General features: G+C 42.1%; 1 protein-coding gene across 5 annotated transcripts in view; it reads right to left on the reverse strand.

Moving 5' to 3' along the window:
- The window catches only part of KMT2A (lysine methyltransferase 2A), a 102,000-nt gene that overhangs the window by 5,082 nt on the left and 78,514 nt on the right, over nucleotides 1-18,404 (reverse strand). For 4 of the 5 annotated variants that reach the window (XM_060179976.1, XM_060179973.1, XM_060179977.1 and 1 more), the window contains 8 exons: nucleotides 18,024-18,104; nucleotides 12,545-12,609; nucleotides 10,889-11,059; nucleotides 6,205-6,279; nucleotides 4,990-5,168; nucleotides 4,722-4,825; nucleotides 953-1,036; nucleotides 256-385 (listed from right to left, as the gene is read on the reverse strand). In XM_060179976.1, coding sequence (XP_060035959.1) covers nucleotides 256-385; nucleotides 953-1,036; nucleotides 4,722-4,825; nucleotides 4,990-5,168; nucleotides 6,205-6,279; nucleotides 10,889-11,059; nucleotides 12,545-12,609; nucleotides 18,024-18,104 — 889 coding nt within the window. Of the gene's footprint in view, nucleotides 1-255; nucleotides 386-952; nucleotides 1,037-4,721; nucleotides 4,835-4,989; nucleotides 5,169-6,204; nucleotides 6,280-10,888; nucleotides 11,060-12,544; nucleotides 12,610-18,023; nucleotides 18,105-18,404 lie in introns of all 5 variants that reach the window. The other variant, XM_060179974.1, reaches the window with a different exon arrangement.

Below are 18,404 nucleotides of genomic sequence, written 5' to 3' on the forward strand. Positions count from 1 at the left end.
TTTCTATGATAAATTCCTAGATTATAGGTACTAGCCTAGAGGTTTCTTAAGTTCTCCACAGGAAAAGAAAAAAACCTAAAAATTGTGTCACAATGTGCTTTCAATCCTTGTATCCACTCAGATAAATCTTTATAGTATTTCTATGTATTAATCCTAGGACTATATTGTCACTTTGTGAAATTTCAGTTATGTTCTAAAGTTTCCAAAACAATGCCCTTTGACCAGTGATGTACACAATTTCTTTGTGGGACTCACCTTGCTGTCATAATACTTCTCTCTCTTGTCAGTCTGGATGGAACGGATAACATTGCCAGCATATTCAATCACCATCTCACCTGCGTCAATGTTTCTCTTACAAAAGAGACCCCGACCATGGATGGGAGACCTAAAATATAATGATGGAAACGCAATAAAAGTGATCAGTCACAAATTTTACAAATAAGGTTAGTCAGCCCCCCCAGGAGGAATGGACATTGGGGAGAAAAAAGCTGAACCTATCTCACAAGAGTTTTATTACTTGTTCTAACAAATGCCCGAGGATGAGAGATTTTCCCACTCTGTAGCTCACTAGAAGCAGCAGCAGTCTTTAGTGCATAGTGTATTGTATTATGTTTCTCGTATAATACAAGGTTTTGCAGGATCCCAGGTCATCAGATTCATTCCTTAACGAGGGAGGTTCATTCTAGCATTTGGCTCACTTTTATTTTGGAAAACATTATTTCTCTATAATTTTAGATTTACTACTTCACTTTTTCATGCAGAGGTTTTCATTCACATTAAGAGTCAGGAAGAGATGGCAAGAGGAAGAGATAGATATGCCAGAGTTACCCCCAGTGTCTTGGCATCTCCCATGATGCTTGGGCTTACACCTGGGATATATGTATGGAATGGCATGTGCCTTACACCTGGTGAGCCATCATTCTGGCCAATAATTCTAGAATTTTAATCATACCTGTAGACACCAACTGCCTCCTTAGAAGTCTTTTTTAAATGCCGGAAACGCATGGGCATTGGCAGATCCATACTAGTTGCCCTCCTAAAAAGCAAAGCATATATTAATGAATTGCAGAACTAGTTAAGTTTTGGGTTGATGTTTCCTGGACAAAATAACTCCGTAATTCTCTATTCAATACCACATATAGCAAGTACCTTATAAAATTAGGCTGATTTTTAGGCCTGGGCAGTGGTAGACTTGTTACCATGCTGAAGGACATGGGTTCAAGCTTGCCTTCCCTACCTGCAGTGGGGAAGCTTTACAAGTGGTCTGCAACTGTCTCTCTCCCTTTCTGTCTTACCCTTCCCTTTTAATCTCTCTTTATCTTATTTTATTTATTTTATTTTTTTAAATTTATTTTCCCTTTTGTTGCCCTTGTTGTCTTTTTTATTGTTGTAGTTATTGTTGTTGTTTGTTGTTGGATAGGACAGAGAGAGAAATGGAGAGAGGAGGGGAAGACAGAGAAAGGGAGAGAAAGATAGACACCTGCAGACCTGCTTCACCGCCTGTGGAGCAACTCCCCTGCAGGTGGGGAGCCGGGGGCTCGAACCAGGATCCATATGCCAGTTCTTGCGCTTTGCACACGTGCGCTTAACCCGCTGTGCTACCACCCGACTCTCCTTATTTTATTATTATTATTTTTAAAAATGTTAATTTTATTTATTCCCTTTTGTTGCCCTTGTTGTTTTATTGCTGTAGTCGAACCGGGATCCTTATGCCAGTCCTTGTGCTTTGTGCCACTTGCACTTAACCCGCTGCGCTACAGCCCAACTCCCATTTTATTATTTTTATATTTATCTTCTATTTTGTTGCCCTTGTTTTTTTATTAATTTTTAATATTTATTTATTTTTCCCTTTTGTTGACCTTGCTTTTTTATTGTTGTAGTTATTGTTGTTGTTATTGATGATGTCATTGTTGGATTGGACAGAGAGAAATGGAGAAAAGGGGAGGACAGAGAGGAGGAGAGAAAGATAGACACCTACAGACCTGCTTCACCGCCTGTGAAGCAATTCCCCTGCAAGTAGGGAGCTGGGGGCTCAAACTGAGATCCTTACCCGGTCCTTGTGCTTTGCGCCACGTGCACTTAACCCGCTGCGTTACTGCCCGACTCCCTCCCTTGTTTTTTATTGTTGTTGTAGTTATTATTGTTGTTGTTAATGATGTCCTCGTTAAGGGTGCGAGGAAGAGAGGGAGTATGGGAAAGTTGGGGAAAGGTAGAAAGGAAGAAAAATTAGAAAAAAAATTATTTTTACTATAATATATATAGTACTTTCTGATCATGATCATAATGACTGTGGTAGTATATCCAAAGCTGACAGGATATACAGTTAAAAAAAAAAAGGCAAAATACGCATATAACCTATAGTTCCTTTTATTTGTTACCAGATAGCTATAGTACTTTCCTGTTACAACAGAAATAGTAGTTGTTTACTTGTTATTCTAAGCAAAACTGCACAATATCCTTAACAGCTGGTGCAAAGAGTTCAATTATTTTATTTTTGGTTTTTGACCAGAACACCACTCAGCTCTGGCTAGTGGTGGTGCAGGGACTGAATCTGAGACTTCTTGTATTCAAGTCCTCTGTGAGACCACTGCACATCTCCTCAAACTGAGAAAACAAGTATTTCTTCTCTGTGTGCTTAGTTTTTTGTTTTTTTTAAAGACTTAAGCTTCCTTCTATATGATGGGGGGAGGACTCAAGCCTCGGTCATGCATAGGACAAAGCAGTATACTATCCAAGTGAGCTATTTTCCCTTTTCTTTTTTAGTATCTCTATTTCTTGGATAGAGACAGTCAGAAATTGAGAGGGAAAGAAGAGATAAGAGAGGAAGAGAGAAAGAGACACTTGCAGACATGTTTCACCTCTCATGAAGCTTTCCCTCTTCAGGTAGGGACAAGGGGCCTAAACCTGGGTCCTTGTGCACTGTAATGTATGTTCTTTTTTTTTTTTTAATGTTTATTTATTTATTGCCTCCAGGGTTATTGCCAGGGCTCGATGTCTGCACCACAAATCCACTGCTCCTGGAGGCCATTTTTTTTTCCTTTTGTTACCCTGGTTGTTTTACCATTGTTGTGGTCATTATTATCATTGTTATTGATGTTGTCATTGTTGGATAGGACACAGAGAAATAGAGGAAGGGAAGACAGAGAGGGGGAGAAATAGATACTTGCAGACCTGCCTCACCGCCTGTGAAGCGACTCCCCTACAGGCGGGGATCTGGGGGCTCGAACCGGGATCCTTCTGCTGGTCCTTGTGCTTTGTGCCACGTGCACTTAACCCACTGCACTACCACCTGACCCCCTTTAAATATTTATTTTATTCCCTTTTGTTGCCCTTGTTGTTTTATTGTTGTAGTTACTATTGATGTCGTTGTTGTTGATAGGACAGAGAGAAATGGAGAGAGGAGGGAAGACAGAGAGGGGGAGAGAAAGACAGACACCTGCAGACCTGCTTCACTGCTTGTGAAGCGACTCCCCTACAGGTGGGGAGCCGGGGGCTTGAACTGGGATCCTTACGTGAGTCCTTGCGCCTTGGGCCACTTGTGCTTAACCCACTGCGCTACAGCCTGACTCCCAGTAATGTGTGTTCTTAACCAGGTGGGCCACTGCCTGGCCCCAAGTGAACTATTTTTCCAGCCTGCTATAGATTTATTTAGTTACTAATATGAGTGAGAGAGAACAAAAAAGATTCTGGTACATGTGATGCTGGGAGTAGAACTTTATTTACTTATTTTGCCTCCAAGATTATCAAGCCTGCACTACAAAGCCACTGCTCCTGGAGGCCATTTTTTCCCATTTTGTTGGCCTTGTTATTACCTGTGTTATTGTTAATATTATTGATGCCATTGCTGTTGTTGTTGGATAGGACAGAGAGAAATCGAGTGAGAAGGGGAAGACAGATCCTTGTGCCGGTCCTTGTGTTTTGCACCATGTGCTCTTAACCTGTGCTACCGCCCAGCCCCCTATATTTTATTTTTTAAACTTCTTTTGGTATAAAGATAGAGAGAACTTGAGAGGAAACAGGGAGATAGAGAGGAAGAGATAGAGTGGCCTGGGAGAGATAGAGTGGCCTGGCAGTAGATATAGCCTTGGACTTTCGAATGAGTTCCTGAGTTCAATCCCTGGCAGCATATGTACCAGAGTGATGCCTAGTTCTTTCTGTCTTCCTATCTTTCTTTAAAAAACTAATTTATTCCCTTTTTATCACTTCTGAAACTTCTCTCCTGCAGGTGGGGACTTGGGGCTTGAACCTGGGGTCCTTGAGCATGGTAATTTGTGTTCTCAACCAGGTATACCATGGCCCAGCCCCAGGACTTCATGCTTTTAAGCTCAAAGCTCTAGCCACTATGCTACTTCCTGAACTGTGAAGCCAAGTATTTTTTATTTTTATTTTTGTTGTAGTTATTGCTGGGGCTCGGTGTCTGCACTACAAATCTATTTTCCCCCATTTTTCTGCCCTTATTACTGTTATTGTTGTCATTGGATAGGTCAGAGAGAAACTGAGAGAAGAGGGGAAGACAGAGGGGGAGAGAAAGATAGACACCAGCAGACCTGCTTCACTGCTTGTGAAGCAACTGACCCCCCTATAGGTGCAGAGCTGGGGGCTCAAACTGGGATACTTGCGCTGGTCCTTGTGCTTCACACCATGTGCACTTAAGCTGCTGCGCTAACATCCAACTCCGGAAGCGAAGTATTTCTAATAACCCTCCCCTGCTCATGGCTTACCGAGCTGATTTCAGTTGTACCTCCTCCTCTTCCTCATCATTGGGGTTGTATTCAGGAGGCTGCCGATGTTTAGAAGCCAGGAAGTTAAACATATCAAATGCTGACTTCCTAGAGTCAAAATATTAGGATATATTTACAGAAATGCCTTCATGGAACCAGTGAAAGATGGCATTAACTTCACTACTGCAAATCTCAAAGGTTATGGTTGAGAATATATCATTACATAGTAAAGTCAGGACCCCAAACTGCTTTTAGAAAAGAATTGAACTTGCCTGAGGTGGACTTCTGCCCTGGCTGAGCCATGAGGGTTCAGGGGGGGTTCATTGGCTTCTTCTGGTTTATGGAAACGGAATTTGTAATTCCTACAATGCTTGGCACCAGAGAGCTGCTCAATCAGGAATACAACTGCATCATGGAGAATCCCCAGCATCCTCAAACCGTTAACACCTGTAGGATCAAAGGCACCAGGGCAGTAAGAAGTGTAGCCAACAGAGCATCAACTCTATCAGAGTGAGTTATCATAAAATTAGTCGAAAACAGTCATTAAAGTGATATGGCTACAGACTTACCATTATGGGAAAAAAGGGAAGAAAATAAGCTAGCAAAGGATGGACTATTTTCGGTGTAGAGGCTTGGTGGTGGAACAAGAGGTTACATGCACATAGTACGAAGTGTAAGGACCTGTGCAAACATCCCAGTTCGAGCCTCTGGTTCCCCACCTGCGGGGGGGTCGCTTCACTAGCAGTAAAGCAGGTCTACAGATGTCTAACTTTATCTCTCCCTCTCTGTCTTCCCCTCTCAACTTGTCTCTGTCCTATCAAAAAATAAACAAATAAATATAAATGGCCGTAGGAACAGTGGATTTGTAGTGCAGGCACTGAGCCCCAGTAATAACCCTGGAAGGAAAAAAAGAGAGACATACGTCTGTAGCACTGTTTCATCTGTTTCGTGAAGTGAAGCTTTTCCCCCTGCAGGTGGGGGCCCGAGATTTAAATCCAGGTTCTTGGGCATTATGACATACACTCTACCAGGTGGACCACCACCTAGTCCCCTATTTATTTATTTTATAAGAATAAAAAGAGATCAGAGCATCACTTAGTTTGACTTATGTGGTGCTAGGGACTGAACGATGGCCCTACACATAAATGCTTGTGCTTTATTTGCTGAGTGAACCAGGATCCTTACACCAGTCCTTGCACTTTGGGCTATGTGCGCTTAATCCACTGAGCTATACCACCCAGCCCCTTAAAAGAAAAAAATTTTTTTTTAAATCCTACTAGAACATTGTTCTGCTCTCGCTTGTGGTGGTGTGAAGTACTGAACCTGGGACTTCAGAGCCTCAGGCATTAAAGTCTCTTTACATAACCATTATGACATCATTCCCCCCTCCAAAAACAAACAAAAAAACACCCTGTGGCATCTTAGACTTTTAATAAGTTACCAGAATCTTCTGAGATAGGAGAACAACTACTCAGGCCATTACCTGCAAATGAAAGCTGCTTTAGGCGGGCATTTGATCGAGCTTCCTGCACTTTATCTGTCAGTGACTTCCAGGCATCTGTGAGCAAATAAAACAGTGAGGTAAACATCACAGTATCGATGGCATGCATAAGCACTGTGTTCAGAATTCCTACCATGTGAAAATATATTAAGCTAGACCACTGTTGTCTTTTCCTTAGTTCAATGTTTAAGAGGCTGCAAAGGTGAACGAACCAGTAGTGTATCCTGGCAGAAGGGACACACAAGGAGTAGGGCAAATTTGGTTAAGTGACTTCTGGGTGCCCAGTTCTGCTTCTTTCTGTCAGTCTGGTTCCGAATCCAAATGTCTGTATGAATTCTGTTCCCTGTACCCCTCACCAAAACAATTCTAGCACTAACTGTGGGAAGATTATAACCATACTGTTTCTAAAAATTAAGGATTAAGGATCAAGGTAATAGCTTGGTGTTATTAGGTTCAGTTATGAGGCCCAGGGTTTGATCCTTAGCACCTAAAATATATTAAAAAAATTAAGGGGTAAAACTAGAAAATTATTACAATTCCTTCTAGCCTCTAACTAAAAAAATACTATTTTTACAACCACTGCACATTCAATGTCTTATAGGGAACTACACATATTCAACGCAAGTTTTTTTTAGTCACCTAGTCCTGAAATTTTTTTAAATTGAATTTTTAAAATTTTTATTTATTTATTATTGGATAGAGACAGAGAGAAATTGAGGGGGAGGAGGAGATAGGGAGAGAGACAGAGACACCGGAAGCTCTGCTTTACCACTAATGTAAGACATGTCTCTGATATCTGATTAATGTAAAAAATGGCGACTAATCCCTAGCACTGCAAAAACGGTATCATCTGTTTTCCATCTACATCATGCCTCGGCCTCGCGTGAGCTTAATGTGCAGCTTGGGGATACGAGAATCCGGCATGAAGCCCAGCCAGTCTGTCTTGGCGTTACTCTCGATCACACTCTGTCATTTCACAAACATCTCATAAAAACTGCAGCAAAGGTGGGCGCGAGGAATAACATCATTGCAATACTGGCCAGCTCCTCATGGGGCGCGAGCGCTTCCACACTACGATCATCATCTCTGGCATTATGCTATTCCACTGCAGAATACTGTGCCCCAGTATGGTTCCGTAGCTCCCATGTCCACTTGGTCGATTCCAAATTATATTCCTCCATGAGGATAATTTCTGGAACCATCCGTTCCACGGCTGCCAGTTCTTAGCAACATCGCCCCACCAGATATTCGTCGGGATGCGGCATCATCTAAGTTCATTTCCCACGTCTACGCTCGACTGGACCTGCCAATATACGCAGATATCTTCGCCCACCCTGTCCAACGCTTGACGTCTCGTCACCCAATCTGGTCCCCTACGCCTACACTGAACTTCTCTGTTCCAGACTCTTGGAAACAGAGTTGGCAGTCAGCTGAGGTCAAGAACAAACACCTTATCACAGACCCCTGCGAGCGTCAACCCGGCTTTGACCTAGCACGTTATGATTGGGCCCTCCTCAATCGCTATCGAACAGGCCATGGCCCGTGCGCTGCTATGTTCCATCGCTGGGGAGCCAGAGACGACCCGAACTGCCCCTGTGGCTCCAGACAGACTATGACCCACATAGTCAACGACTGCCACCTCTCCAGATTCAAAGGAGGTCTCGAAACTTTACTTCAGGCTCAACCTGACGCTGTTGACTGGCTACGGAAGAAGGGCAAACGCTAGAAGAAGACCACTCATGAAGCTTTCCCCCTGCAAATGGGAACCAGAGCCTTGAATCTGGGTCCTTGTGTACTGTAATGTGTGTGCTTAACCAGTTGCACCACTGCCTGACTTCCCCCCCACACACACACACCTGACTCTTGAAAAGAGCCATCTCTAACACTTCTCTCACATCCATCATTAAGCATGTTTATCTTTTTTCTTTTCTAATTGGAAATGGGTTTTACCATAAAGTGCCATTCTTATAATAGGAATACTGTTAGTGACCTCTTGCATTCTAGCATTTCCAAAATAATCTCTTATGTAAAGTCACTATAATAAATTTCCTACAACTGGTTTATTCTTCTTCCACACAAAGGCCTCATGGTTTGGCACTGAAGATCCTTCAAGTCCTATGCCTTACTCACTTTCCCAACAGTCCCTTTCATGACTATCCTTCCTAGGTGAAACTATTCAAATCCCACCAATGCAACCCTGTCTTTCTAAATTTGTTTATATCACTTCTTTTTTTAAAAAATATTTATTTACTTATTTATTCCCTTTTGTTCCCCTTGTTGTTTTATTATTGTAGTTATTATTGTTACTGATGTCGTCACTGGATAGGACGGAAAGGAGAGGAAGACAGAAAGGGGGAAAGAAAGACAGATTCCTGCAGACCTGCTTCACCATTTGTGAAACGACTCCCCTGCAGGTGGGGAGCCAGGGGTTTGAACTGCAATTCTTATGCTGGTCCTTGCATTTTGCACCACCAGCACTTAACCAGATGCACTACTGTACGACTCCCTGTTTATTGCCTGTTTATATCACCTCTTAGAAAGTCTCCTAGGGCAGGGGTAAATAGCATAATGATTATGTAAAGAGACTCTCATGCCTGAGGCTCTGAAGTCCCAAGTTTAACACCCCCTCCCCACACACACACTATATATTAACTCTTTTTTCAGCCACCAGGTTCCAGATGCTAATATGATGCCCACCGGACTTCCCTGGACAGACGACCCCACCAATGTGTCCTGGAGCCCCGCTTCCCCAGAGCCCTGCCCCACTATGGAGTCTAGAAAGAAGCAGAAAGGAAAGAGCATGTTGAAAGAAGAGCTGGAGCTTCCCAAATGAGTGAGGGTAGGAAAAACTTTTAGACAAAAGGAAGAAATAAGAAAGCTGAGAGAGAATGGTATTCAAGGTACAAAAAGAAGTAGAAGATGACAACACTAGAGAGAAAGCAAAAAGTTTTACATGTTCTGCTAATGTCTGTGTAGCCTGAGAACACAAAAAAAGCCTGTTATTATTAATATACAGGTCAAATTACTATTATATACCTATTTATTAATTTCTCACGTAAGTTACAGTTTATCTCACCAATAACACTATCATTTTCCCCCCAAAGGTAGGACCTTGTATGTGCATGATTTAAAAAAAATATTTATTTATTTAAAAAATTTTAAATATTTATTTTCTTTTTTGCAATGTTGCCCTTGTTGTTTTATTGCTGTAGTTATTATTGTTGTTATTGATGTCGTTGTAGTTGGATAGGACTGAGAGAAATGGAGAGAGGAGGGGAAGACAGAGAGGGGGAGAGAAAGATAAGACACCTGCAGACTTGCCTCACCGCCTGTGAAGTGACTCCCCTGCAGGTAGGGAGCCGGGGGCTCGAACCAGGATCCTTACGCAGGTCCTTGCAGTTTGCGCCACGTGCACTTAACCCACTCCGCTACTGCTCGACTCCCCAAAATATTTACTTATTTATTCCCTTTTGTTGCCCTTGTTGTTTTATTGTTGTAGTTAGTGATGTCGTTGTTATTGGATAGGACAGACAGAAATGGAGAGAGGGGAAGGCAGAGATGGGGAGAGAAAGATAAGACACCTGCAGACCTGCTTCACTGCTTGTGAAACGAACCCCCTGCAGGTGGGGAGCCGGGGACTCGAACTGGGATCCTTACGCCAGACCCTGCGCTTTGCGCCACTTATGCTTAACCCACTGGGCTACAGACCGACTCTCGTATGTGCACAATTTTACCACTCCTGGGTTACTTTTTCATCACTCATTTATGCATAGACAGAGAGACCACAGCACTGAAGACTTCCAGTGGCAGGGTGCTCGCACTATGTGCCAGGGCTTGACCTGAACTATACACATGGCTGTCTGGACCATTATGAACTTAAGGATAAGTAAAATGTATGTCTCCAATTATTTTCCATAACCTCTAGCACAAAATCAGCCATATAATTCATAGTACAGGGGCCAGGCAGTGGTGCACCTGTTTAAGTGCTCAAGTTATAATGTGCAAGGTCCCAGGTTTAAGCCCCTGGTCTCAATTTGCAAGCAGGAAGCTTCACAAGTGATGAATCAGGGCTGTAGGTCTCTCTCCCGCCCCTCTTCCTCTCAATTTCTTTCTGTCTCTATCTAATAAACAAGTAAATAAACAAAATAAAACATTTATGGGCAGGGGTAGATAGCATAATGGTTATGCAAAGAGACACTCATGCCTGAGGTTCCAAAGTCCCAGAATCAATTCCCCGTACCACCATAAGACAGAGCTGAGCAGTGCTCTGGTAAAAAAGAAAAATTTAAAAGAAGAAATGGTGGGAGTCGGGTGGTAGCGCAGCAGGTTAAGGGCACGTGGCGCAAAGTGCAAGGCGCAAGGACCACCATAAAGATCCTGGTTTGAGCCCCCAGCTCCCCACCTGCAGGGGAGTCACTTCACAGGCAGTGAAGCAGGTCTGCAGGTGTCTTCCCCCCACCCCCCGTCTTCCCCTCATCTCTCCATTTCTCTCTGTCCTATCTAAAAACAATGACGACATCACTAACAACAACAATAAAAAACAAGGGCAACAAAAGGGAATGAATAAGTAAATATTTTTTTAAATTGATAGTACAAATAATCACGTGTTTCATTCTGAAATAGGGCATGTGCTAGAGAACGGGTCAATCTCATTTAATCTACTCACCTTCAATACTTTCTGCACAGATCTGAAAGCCATCATCACTAGAAATTTCAAAAACAAGTCCCTTCTTGGGTTTTTTCTCAGCAATGCTTTCTTTCCGCTTCTGTTCTTGTTGAAGCCAAAGCATCAGCGGAGAACTGAAATTACTTTCTTCCTCTTCTACTGCCTTAGGTTCTATGAGAGAGAAAATAGGGGTACAAATGTTTGCAATAATTGCATAATGTGTGTTATTATTCCCATTTGCAAATCACAGAACTATTCTCCAACAGGTAGAATAGTTTACCCAAAGTCAAAAGTGACTAAAACAATATCGTTTTTTTCTGTAAAGTTATGCTGACTCTGTGATAAAGTTCTTTATATGACATTTTATTGTTTTCAGTAAGAAACTGCCCTCAATGAAGTCAAAGCCAAAAAACTAGTAGTGGCTACTATGTAGGAAGCACTCTGTAGAAGGCACTATTGGAACTTCCTATATATCAACTCAACACTTTTTAAAAAATCTTTTTCCCTTTTGTTACCCTTGTTGTTTATCATTGTTGTTGTTATTGCTGTCACTTGATAGGACAGAGAGAAATGGAGAGAGGAGAGGAAGAAAGAGAGGGGGAGAGAAAGATAGACACCTGCAGACCTGGCTCACCACTTGTGAAGCAAATACCCTGTAGGTGGGGAGCCAGGGGCTCGAACTGGGATCCTTACAACAGTCCTTGTGCTTTGTGCCATGTGTGCTTGATTAACCCGCTGCACCACCACCTGGCTCCCTAACTCTTAACACTTTTAATGAATTAGTTATCTCCATTTTAGATGGGAGAAAAGCAAGACAGAGAGGTAATGTAACTACCCTAAGTTTGTATAGCTAATCAGTAGTAAAGCTGGGATTTCAATGCCTCAGACTTGTAGTATGTACTATCAGTTACCATCTCTTACCACCCTTTTACATAAATGGGTTTGACAGTCCTTTTGAAGAACCAGTAGGTCAACAGAATATAACTTTTTTTTTTTTTTTTTGCATCCAGGGTTATTGCTGGGGCTCAGTGCCTGCACTATGAATCCACTACTCCTAGAGGCTATTTTTTCCCTTTTGTTGCCCTTGTTGTTTATCATTGTTGTTGTTATTTCTGTCGTTGTTGAGAAATCAAGAGAGGAAGGGAAGACAGAGGGGAAGAGAAAGATAGACACCTGCAGACCTGCTTCACCACCTGTGAAGCAACCCCCTGCAGGTTGGGAGCCGGGGTTCGAACTGGGGTCCTTATACAGGTCTTTGTGTTTCGTGCCATGTGTGTTTTGCACCATGTGCGCTTATCACGCTGCGCCAACACCCAGCCCCCGATTCTTATAATTTTTACTTGACAGGTGTTTACTGAATTTGTAGTAAAAGAACACTGGAGATAGATGCTGAGTTTCAAGCTAAAAATTTAGTCAGTTACTGAACCCCTCTGAAGCCATTTTTTCCACCTCTTCAATCTAGAAAATCAATGGGTAAAACAAATGTGATCGTATTTTCATCATTATTTATCCATCAGGCCTATGGTGATGCAAGGGGCTGAGTCTGGGGCCTCAGTCTCAGGTGAGAAAGACTTTTACAATAACCTCTAAGATATTTCCCTGGCTCAAAACTTCTGGCTTTGAAATTCTGATCCTAACCAGTACCCACACACATACCTGTACTTTCTTGCTCATTTACTGGATTTTGTGTTGCCTGAATCTCTGGAGGAACAGCCACTTGCCTAAACGTAAAGGAAAACAAATGTTAAGGGTGTAACATCAGGCTAATTAATTGAATTTTCAATTCAAAGATTAAAAATTGGAACCAGGTGGTGGCGCACTGGGTTGAGTGCCCGTTACAGTGCACAAGGACCCAGGTTTGAGTCCCTACTCTCCACCTGCAGGGGGAAAGCTTTGCGAGTGGTGAAGCAGTGCAGCAGATCTCTCTCTCTCTCTCTCTGCTTCCCTCTGAAATTCTGGCTGTCTCTACCCAATAAATAAAGGATTAAAAAAAAAAAAGATGGTTAAGTGCACGTGACACAAAGCACAGGGACCGGCATAAAGATCCCGGTTCAAACCCCTGGCTCCTCACCTGCAGGGGAGTTGCTTTACAGACGGTCAAGCAGGTCTGCAGGTGTCTATCTTTCTCTCCCCCTCTCTGTCTTCCCCTCCTCTCTCCATTTCTCTCTGTCCTATCCAACAAGGACATCAGTAACGACAACAATAATAACTACAATGATAAAACAAGGGAAACAAAAGGAAATAAATATTAAAAATTATTAAAATAAAATAAAATAAAAAACTATCCATAATCTGCCATAAATCTATGTGAGTTATGCAAAACTAAGAGAAATGAGCCACAGGGTATTTTCCAAAAAAACCTTTTGAATGAACATCATCAACATACTATTGCATAAATAACATAATACTATCTTTTGCAAGATTCTTTCCCAAATAGACATTATGCTTTTGGGGTTTTAATTGCATCCTTAACATTCTTTTAAAACTCAGTTCTTTTAAAACTACTTAACAGGGAGTCCAGTGGTAGCACAACAGGTTAAGTGCATGTGGCACAAAGCGCAAGGACTGGCATAAGGATCCCAGTTCAGGTTCCCAGCTCACCACCTGCAGGGGAGTCGCTTCACAAGCAGTGAAGCAGGTCTGAGGTGTCTATCTTTTCTCCTCCTCTCTATCTTCCCCTCCTCTCTCCATTTCTCTCTGTCCTATTCAACAACGATAACATCAATAACAACAATAATAATAACTACAACAATAAAAACAACAATGGCAACAAAAAGGGAATAAATAAATAAATATTAAAACTACTTAACAATTACTGGGTCAAAGAGGAAACCATAGAATAAACTGATATTTCCCTAGAATTAAATGTAAATGAAGACATGAGCTATCAAGATAATTATCAAAACAAGTAGACCATTTAGCCAACACATTTTAAAATACTGTTATTTTAGTTATCCCTGAAGTGTGGTCCTAATAAATAGTCCTAAATGCATTCGTGGCATTAATTCAAAATATGATGAATTCAGTAAGTTAGGCTGTTGCTTTTGATGAGGAGTTCAAATTTTCAACAGTGACATATAACTGCACAGGCAGACTGTAAAAAGAATAATCACCTCACTTCTTTTCAACTCCCTGAAATCAATCAAAATAGAGTAGTTGAGAATTGTTTCATTTGGAAGTAATAAGCTCTAAAATATAGTGTGATACAATATATATAAATTATTATTCTGGGACCAGGTGGTGGCACACCTTGTTAAGTACACACATTACAATGTGAAAGGACCCAGGTTCAAGCTCCTGGTCCCCATCTGCAGGAGGAAAGCCTCACAAGTGGGGAAGCAGGGATGAAGGTGTCTCTGTCTCCCCCTATTTATCTCCTCCACCCCTCTCAATTTCTTTGTTTCTATCCAATAATAAATAATTAAATTAAAAAATTATTATTCCCAATTCTCAGTGGTGTAGATATTAAAAACCATTCTTGGTACATTTGTTTTCAAAATACAGAAAGGTTTGGATTTTTAAAAAAAATTTGTTTATTTTCCCTTTTGTTGCCTTTGTTTTTTTTAAATTGTTGTTGTTGTTATTGATGTCACTGTTATTGGATAGGACAGAGAGAAATCAAGAGAGGAGGGGAAGACAGAGGGGGGAGAGAAAGATAGACACCTCAGACCTGCTTCACCGCTTGTGAAGCAACCCCCCTGCAGGTGGGGAGCCGAGGGCTCGAACCAGGATCCTTATGCCAGTCCTTGTGCTTTGCGGCATGTGCACTTAATCTGCTGCACCCCGCCCAACTCCCAAAAGTTTGAGTTTTTAAAAAATATTTATTCATGGAGATATATTTAGGGTAATGCCAGAGCTTGAACTTGGGACCTCATGCTTTAGAGTCCAATGCTTTATCCACTACATCACCTCCTGAGTTGCACCCTTAAAATTCTTACACCCTTGATATTAGGGGGGAAAAAATGAAGGGACATGTTTGAAGGAAGCAGCTTGGAATTAAGTTAACAAGTGAGCTGGCTTAACTAAAACAAAAGTGAAAAGGCTTGGGAAGACAGCATTATGATTATGTAAAAAATTTTCATGCCTGAGGCTCTGAAATCCCAGGTTCAGTCCCCAGCACTAACATAAACCAGAGATGGGCAGTTCTCTGGAGTGTCTCTCTCCATCTATCTTTCTGATTATGAATAAATAAAATAGGGGGTCAGGTGGTAGCGCATAGTGGCTTAAGCATGTCGCAGCAAGTGCAAGGACCAGTGTAAGGATCCCAGTTCACACCCTGGCTCCCCACCTGCAGGGGAGTCGCTTCCCAAGCGGTGAAGCAGGTCTGCAGATATCTCTCTTTCTCTCCCCCTCTGTCTTCCGGTCTTGTCTCCATTTCTCTCTGTCCTATCCAACAATGATGATGTCAACAACAATAATAAAACAACAAGGGCAACAAAAGGAAAAATAATAAAAATTAAAATAAATAAATAAAATATATATTTTTTAAGTGAGCTAGGGACCAGGCAATGGCACACCTGGCTATGCACACACATTACAGTGTACAAGGACCTGAGTTCAAGCCCCTGGTCCTCACCTTTAGGGGGAAAATTTCATAAGTGGTGAAGCAGGATTGCAGGTGTCTCTCTGTCTCACCCCCTCTCAATATCTATCCATAAATAAATAAATAATTAAAAAATAAATAAAAAGTGAGCTACATGAACATGTAAATAAGCAGCAGTATTTGCTTTTCAAGATTAAATCTTATAAAAACAAAAAAAGTACAGAACAGCATGTGTATACATATGTGTGTATAAATATATATATCATTATTCATTTTGTAAAAAAAAGTTAAAAACATATTTATCATTCTTTTCTTTAATTATTTATTTATTTTCCCTTTTGTTGCCCTTGTTGTTTAACATTGTTGTGGTTATTGATGTGATTGTTGTTGGATAGGACAGAGAGAAATGGAGAGGAGGGGAAGACAGAGAGGGGAGAGAAAGACAGACACCTGCAGACCTGCTTCACCGCTTGTGAAGTGACTCCCCTGCAGGTGGGAGCCAGGGGCTTGAACCGGGAACCTTCTGATGGCCCTTGCGCTTTGCGCCACGTTAACCCTCTGCGCCACCTCCTGACTCCCTTATCATTCTTTTAAAGCAGAAATGACTACACAGATAAAAATAAATTATTAGGGAGTCCGGTGGTAGCTCAGTGGGTTAAGCGCACATGGTGCAAAGCCCAGGGACCAGCGTAAGGATCCCAGTTCAAGCCCCCGGCTCCCCACCTTCAGAGGAAGTGGCTTCACAGGCGGTGAAGCAAGTCTGCAGGTGTCTGTCTTTCTCTCCCCCTCTCTGTCTTCCCCTCCTCTCTCTATTTCTCTCTGTCCTATCCAACAATGACAACATCAACAACAATAACTACAGCAACAAAACATCAAGGGTAACAAAAGGGAAAATAAATCATAAAAATTAAAAAAATAAAAAATAAATTATTAGTAGTAGTTACATCTAGGGGGTAGATAGCAGAATGGTTATGCAAACAGACTCTTATGCCTAAAGCTCCATAGTCCCAGGTTCAATCCCCCGCACCACCATAAGCCAGAGCCGAGCAGTGTTCTGGTAAAAAAAAAAAAAAAAAAAGACTAGGGTGTCAGGTGGTAGCACAGCAGGTGAGCACACATAGTACTAAGTGCAAGGATCTGCAAAAGGATGCAGATTTGAGCCTCTGCTGCCCACCTGTAGGGGAGGTCACTTTACAAGAAGTCAAACAGGTCTGCAGGTGTCTTTCTCCCTCTCTATCTCCCCCTCTCAATTTCTCTGTCCAATCCAATAAAAAAAATAAAAAAGATAGCCACCAGGAGCAGTGGATTTATAGTGCTGGCATCAAACCCCTCCAGTGATAACCCTGGACAGACAGACAGATACATAGACAGATGGACAGACACACACACCCACATAGGAATAGATTGGGAGGGGGTTAGTCAGGACAAAAAGAGAACCATGATTACTCAATTCTCTCTCTTTTTAAAAAATATTTATTTATTCCCTTTTGTTGCCCTTGCTATATTGTTGTTGTTAATGACATCATCATTATTGGATAGGGCAGAGAGAAATGGAGAGAGGAGGGGAAGACAGACGAGGAGAGAAAGATAAGACACCTGCAGACCTGCTTCACCACCTGTGAAGTGACTCACTGCAGGAGGGGAGCTGGGGGCTCGAACCAGGATCCTTACACCGGTCCTTGCGCTTTGTGTCACCTGTGCTTAACCCATTGCACTACCGCCTGACTCCCTCAATTTTCTTTTATTAATATATTTTACTTCCATTAAAAAAAATCTGAGGGAGTCGGGTGGTAGCACAGTGAGTTAAGTGCATGTGGTGCCAAGAGCAAGGACCGCTTTAAGAATCCTGGTTTGAGCCCCAGCTCCCCACCTGCAGGGAAGTCGCTTCACAGGCGGCGAAGCAGGTCTGCAGGTGTCTGTCTTTCTCTCCTCCTCTGTCTTCTCCTCTCTCCATTTCTCTCTGTCCTATCCAACAATGATGACATCAATAACAACAGCAGTAATAATTACAATAACAATAAAAAATTTTGAGTATGAGCTTGGAAAGATAGCAAAATAGTTATGCAAAAGACTTTTATGCCTGAGGCTCTGAGGTCCCAAGTTCAACTCCCAGCTCACCATAGGCCTAAGCTGAGAAATGGTCTGGTTTGTCTCTTTGTCTCTGTCTCGCTCATTAAAAGAACAAACAAAATATAAAACAAACTGAGTGTCTGCATTGCCATGAGTGCAACCCAGGTTTGAGCTGAACCTCCGCAGCACTGGAAGCTTTGATTCTGTAGTGAATTCCCCTCTCTCACTCTGTCTCTGTTTCTGCTGTTCTATGTAAAAAGTCTGCCCAGAGCAGTAAAGCTCTGGAAGCTGTGTGTATGTATGTGTGGGGGGTACTGTTGCAAGAGGTCCCTCAATTTGACCCCTGGCATCACATATGCCAGGAATCGTGATCTAATATTACTGTATGCATAGCTCCTATCTCTGTATCTCATGAAATAAATATTTAAAAATTGCAATAGAAATCAGTCTCACGAAAAAGTATTTTACAAGTGAGGTGGACAGAATCAAGGGCTTAATCTTGGGATCTAATGTTATGCTCACCCTGCAGGCTGCTCACACTCCTTCTGTAATGACTGTTCCACACTAGCTGCATCCTGCTGTTCAGCCTCTGCTCCTGGAGTCCTAGAACACAATAATATATATGTTTGCAAGAAAAGCCACCAGTAAGTATGTACTGAGTTAAATGTAGAAGTCAGTCTACAGCAGTGACTCCCCATCAGAATGTGATAAAATGTATGAGCCTGGAAAACTAAGCTGTGCTGATGCAGGTTTGAAATAGTGACCACGTTAGTGGTTACTGACTAAAAGAGGACATAAACAGCTTTCTGGAGTACTATAAATGTCTCTAACCAAGGAGTCGGGTGGTAGTGCCGTGGGTTAAGCGCACATGGCGCAAAGTGCAAGGACCGTGTAAGGATCCCA

Source organism: Erinaceus europaeus, chromosome 20 (assembly GCF_950295315.1).
Source record: "Erinaceus europaeus chromosome 20, mEriEur2.1, whole genome shotgun sequence".
NCBI classification, from domain to species: Eukaryota; Metazoa; Chordata; class Mammalia; order Eulipotyphla; family Erinaceidae; genus Erinaceus; species Erinaceus europaeus.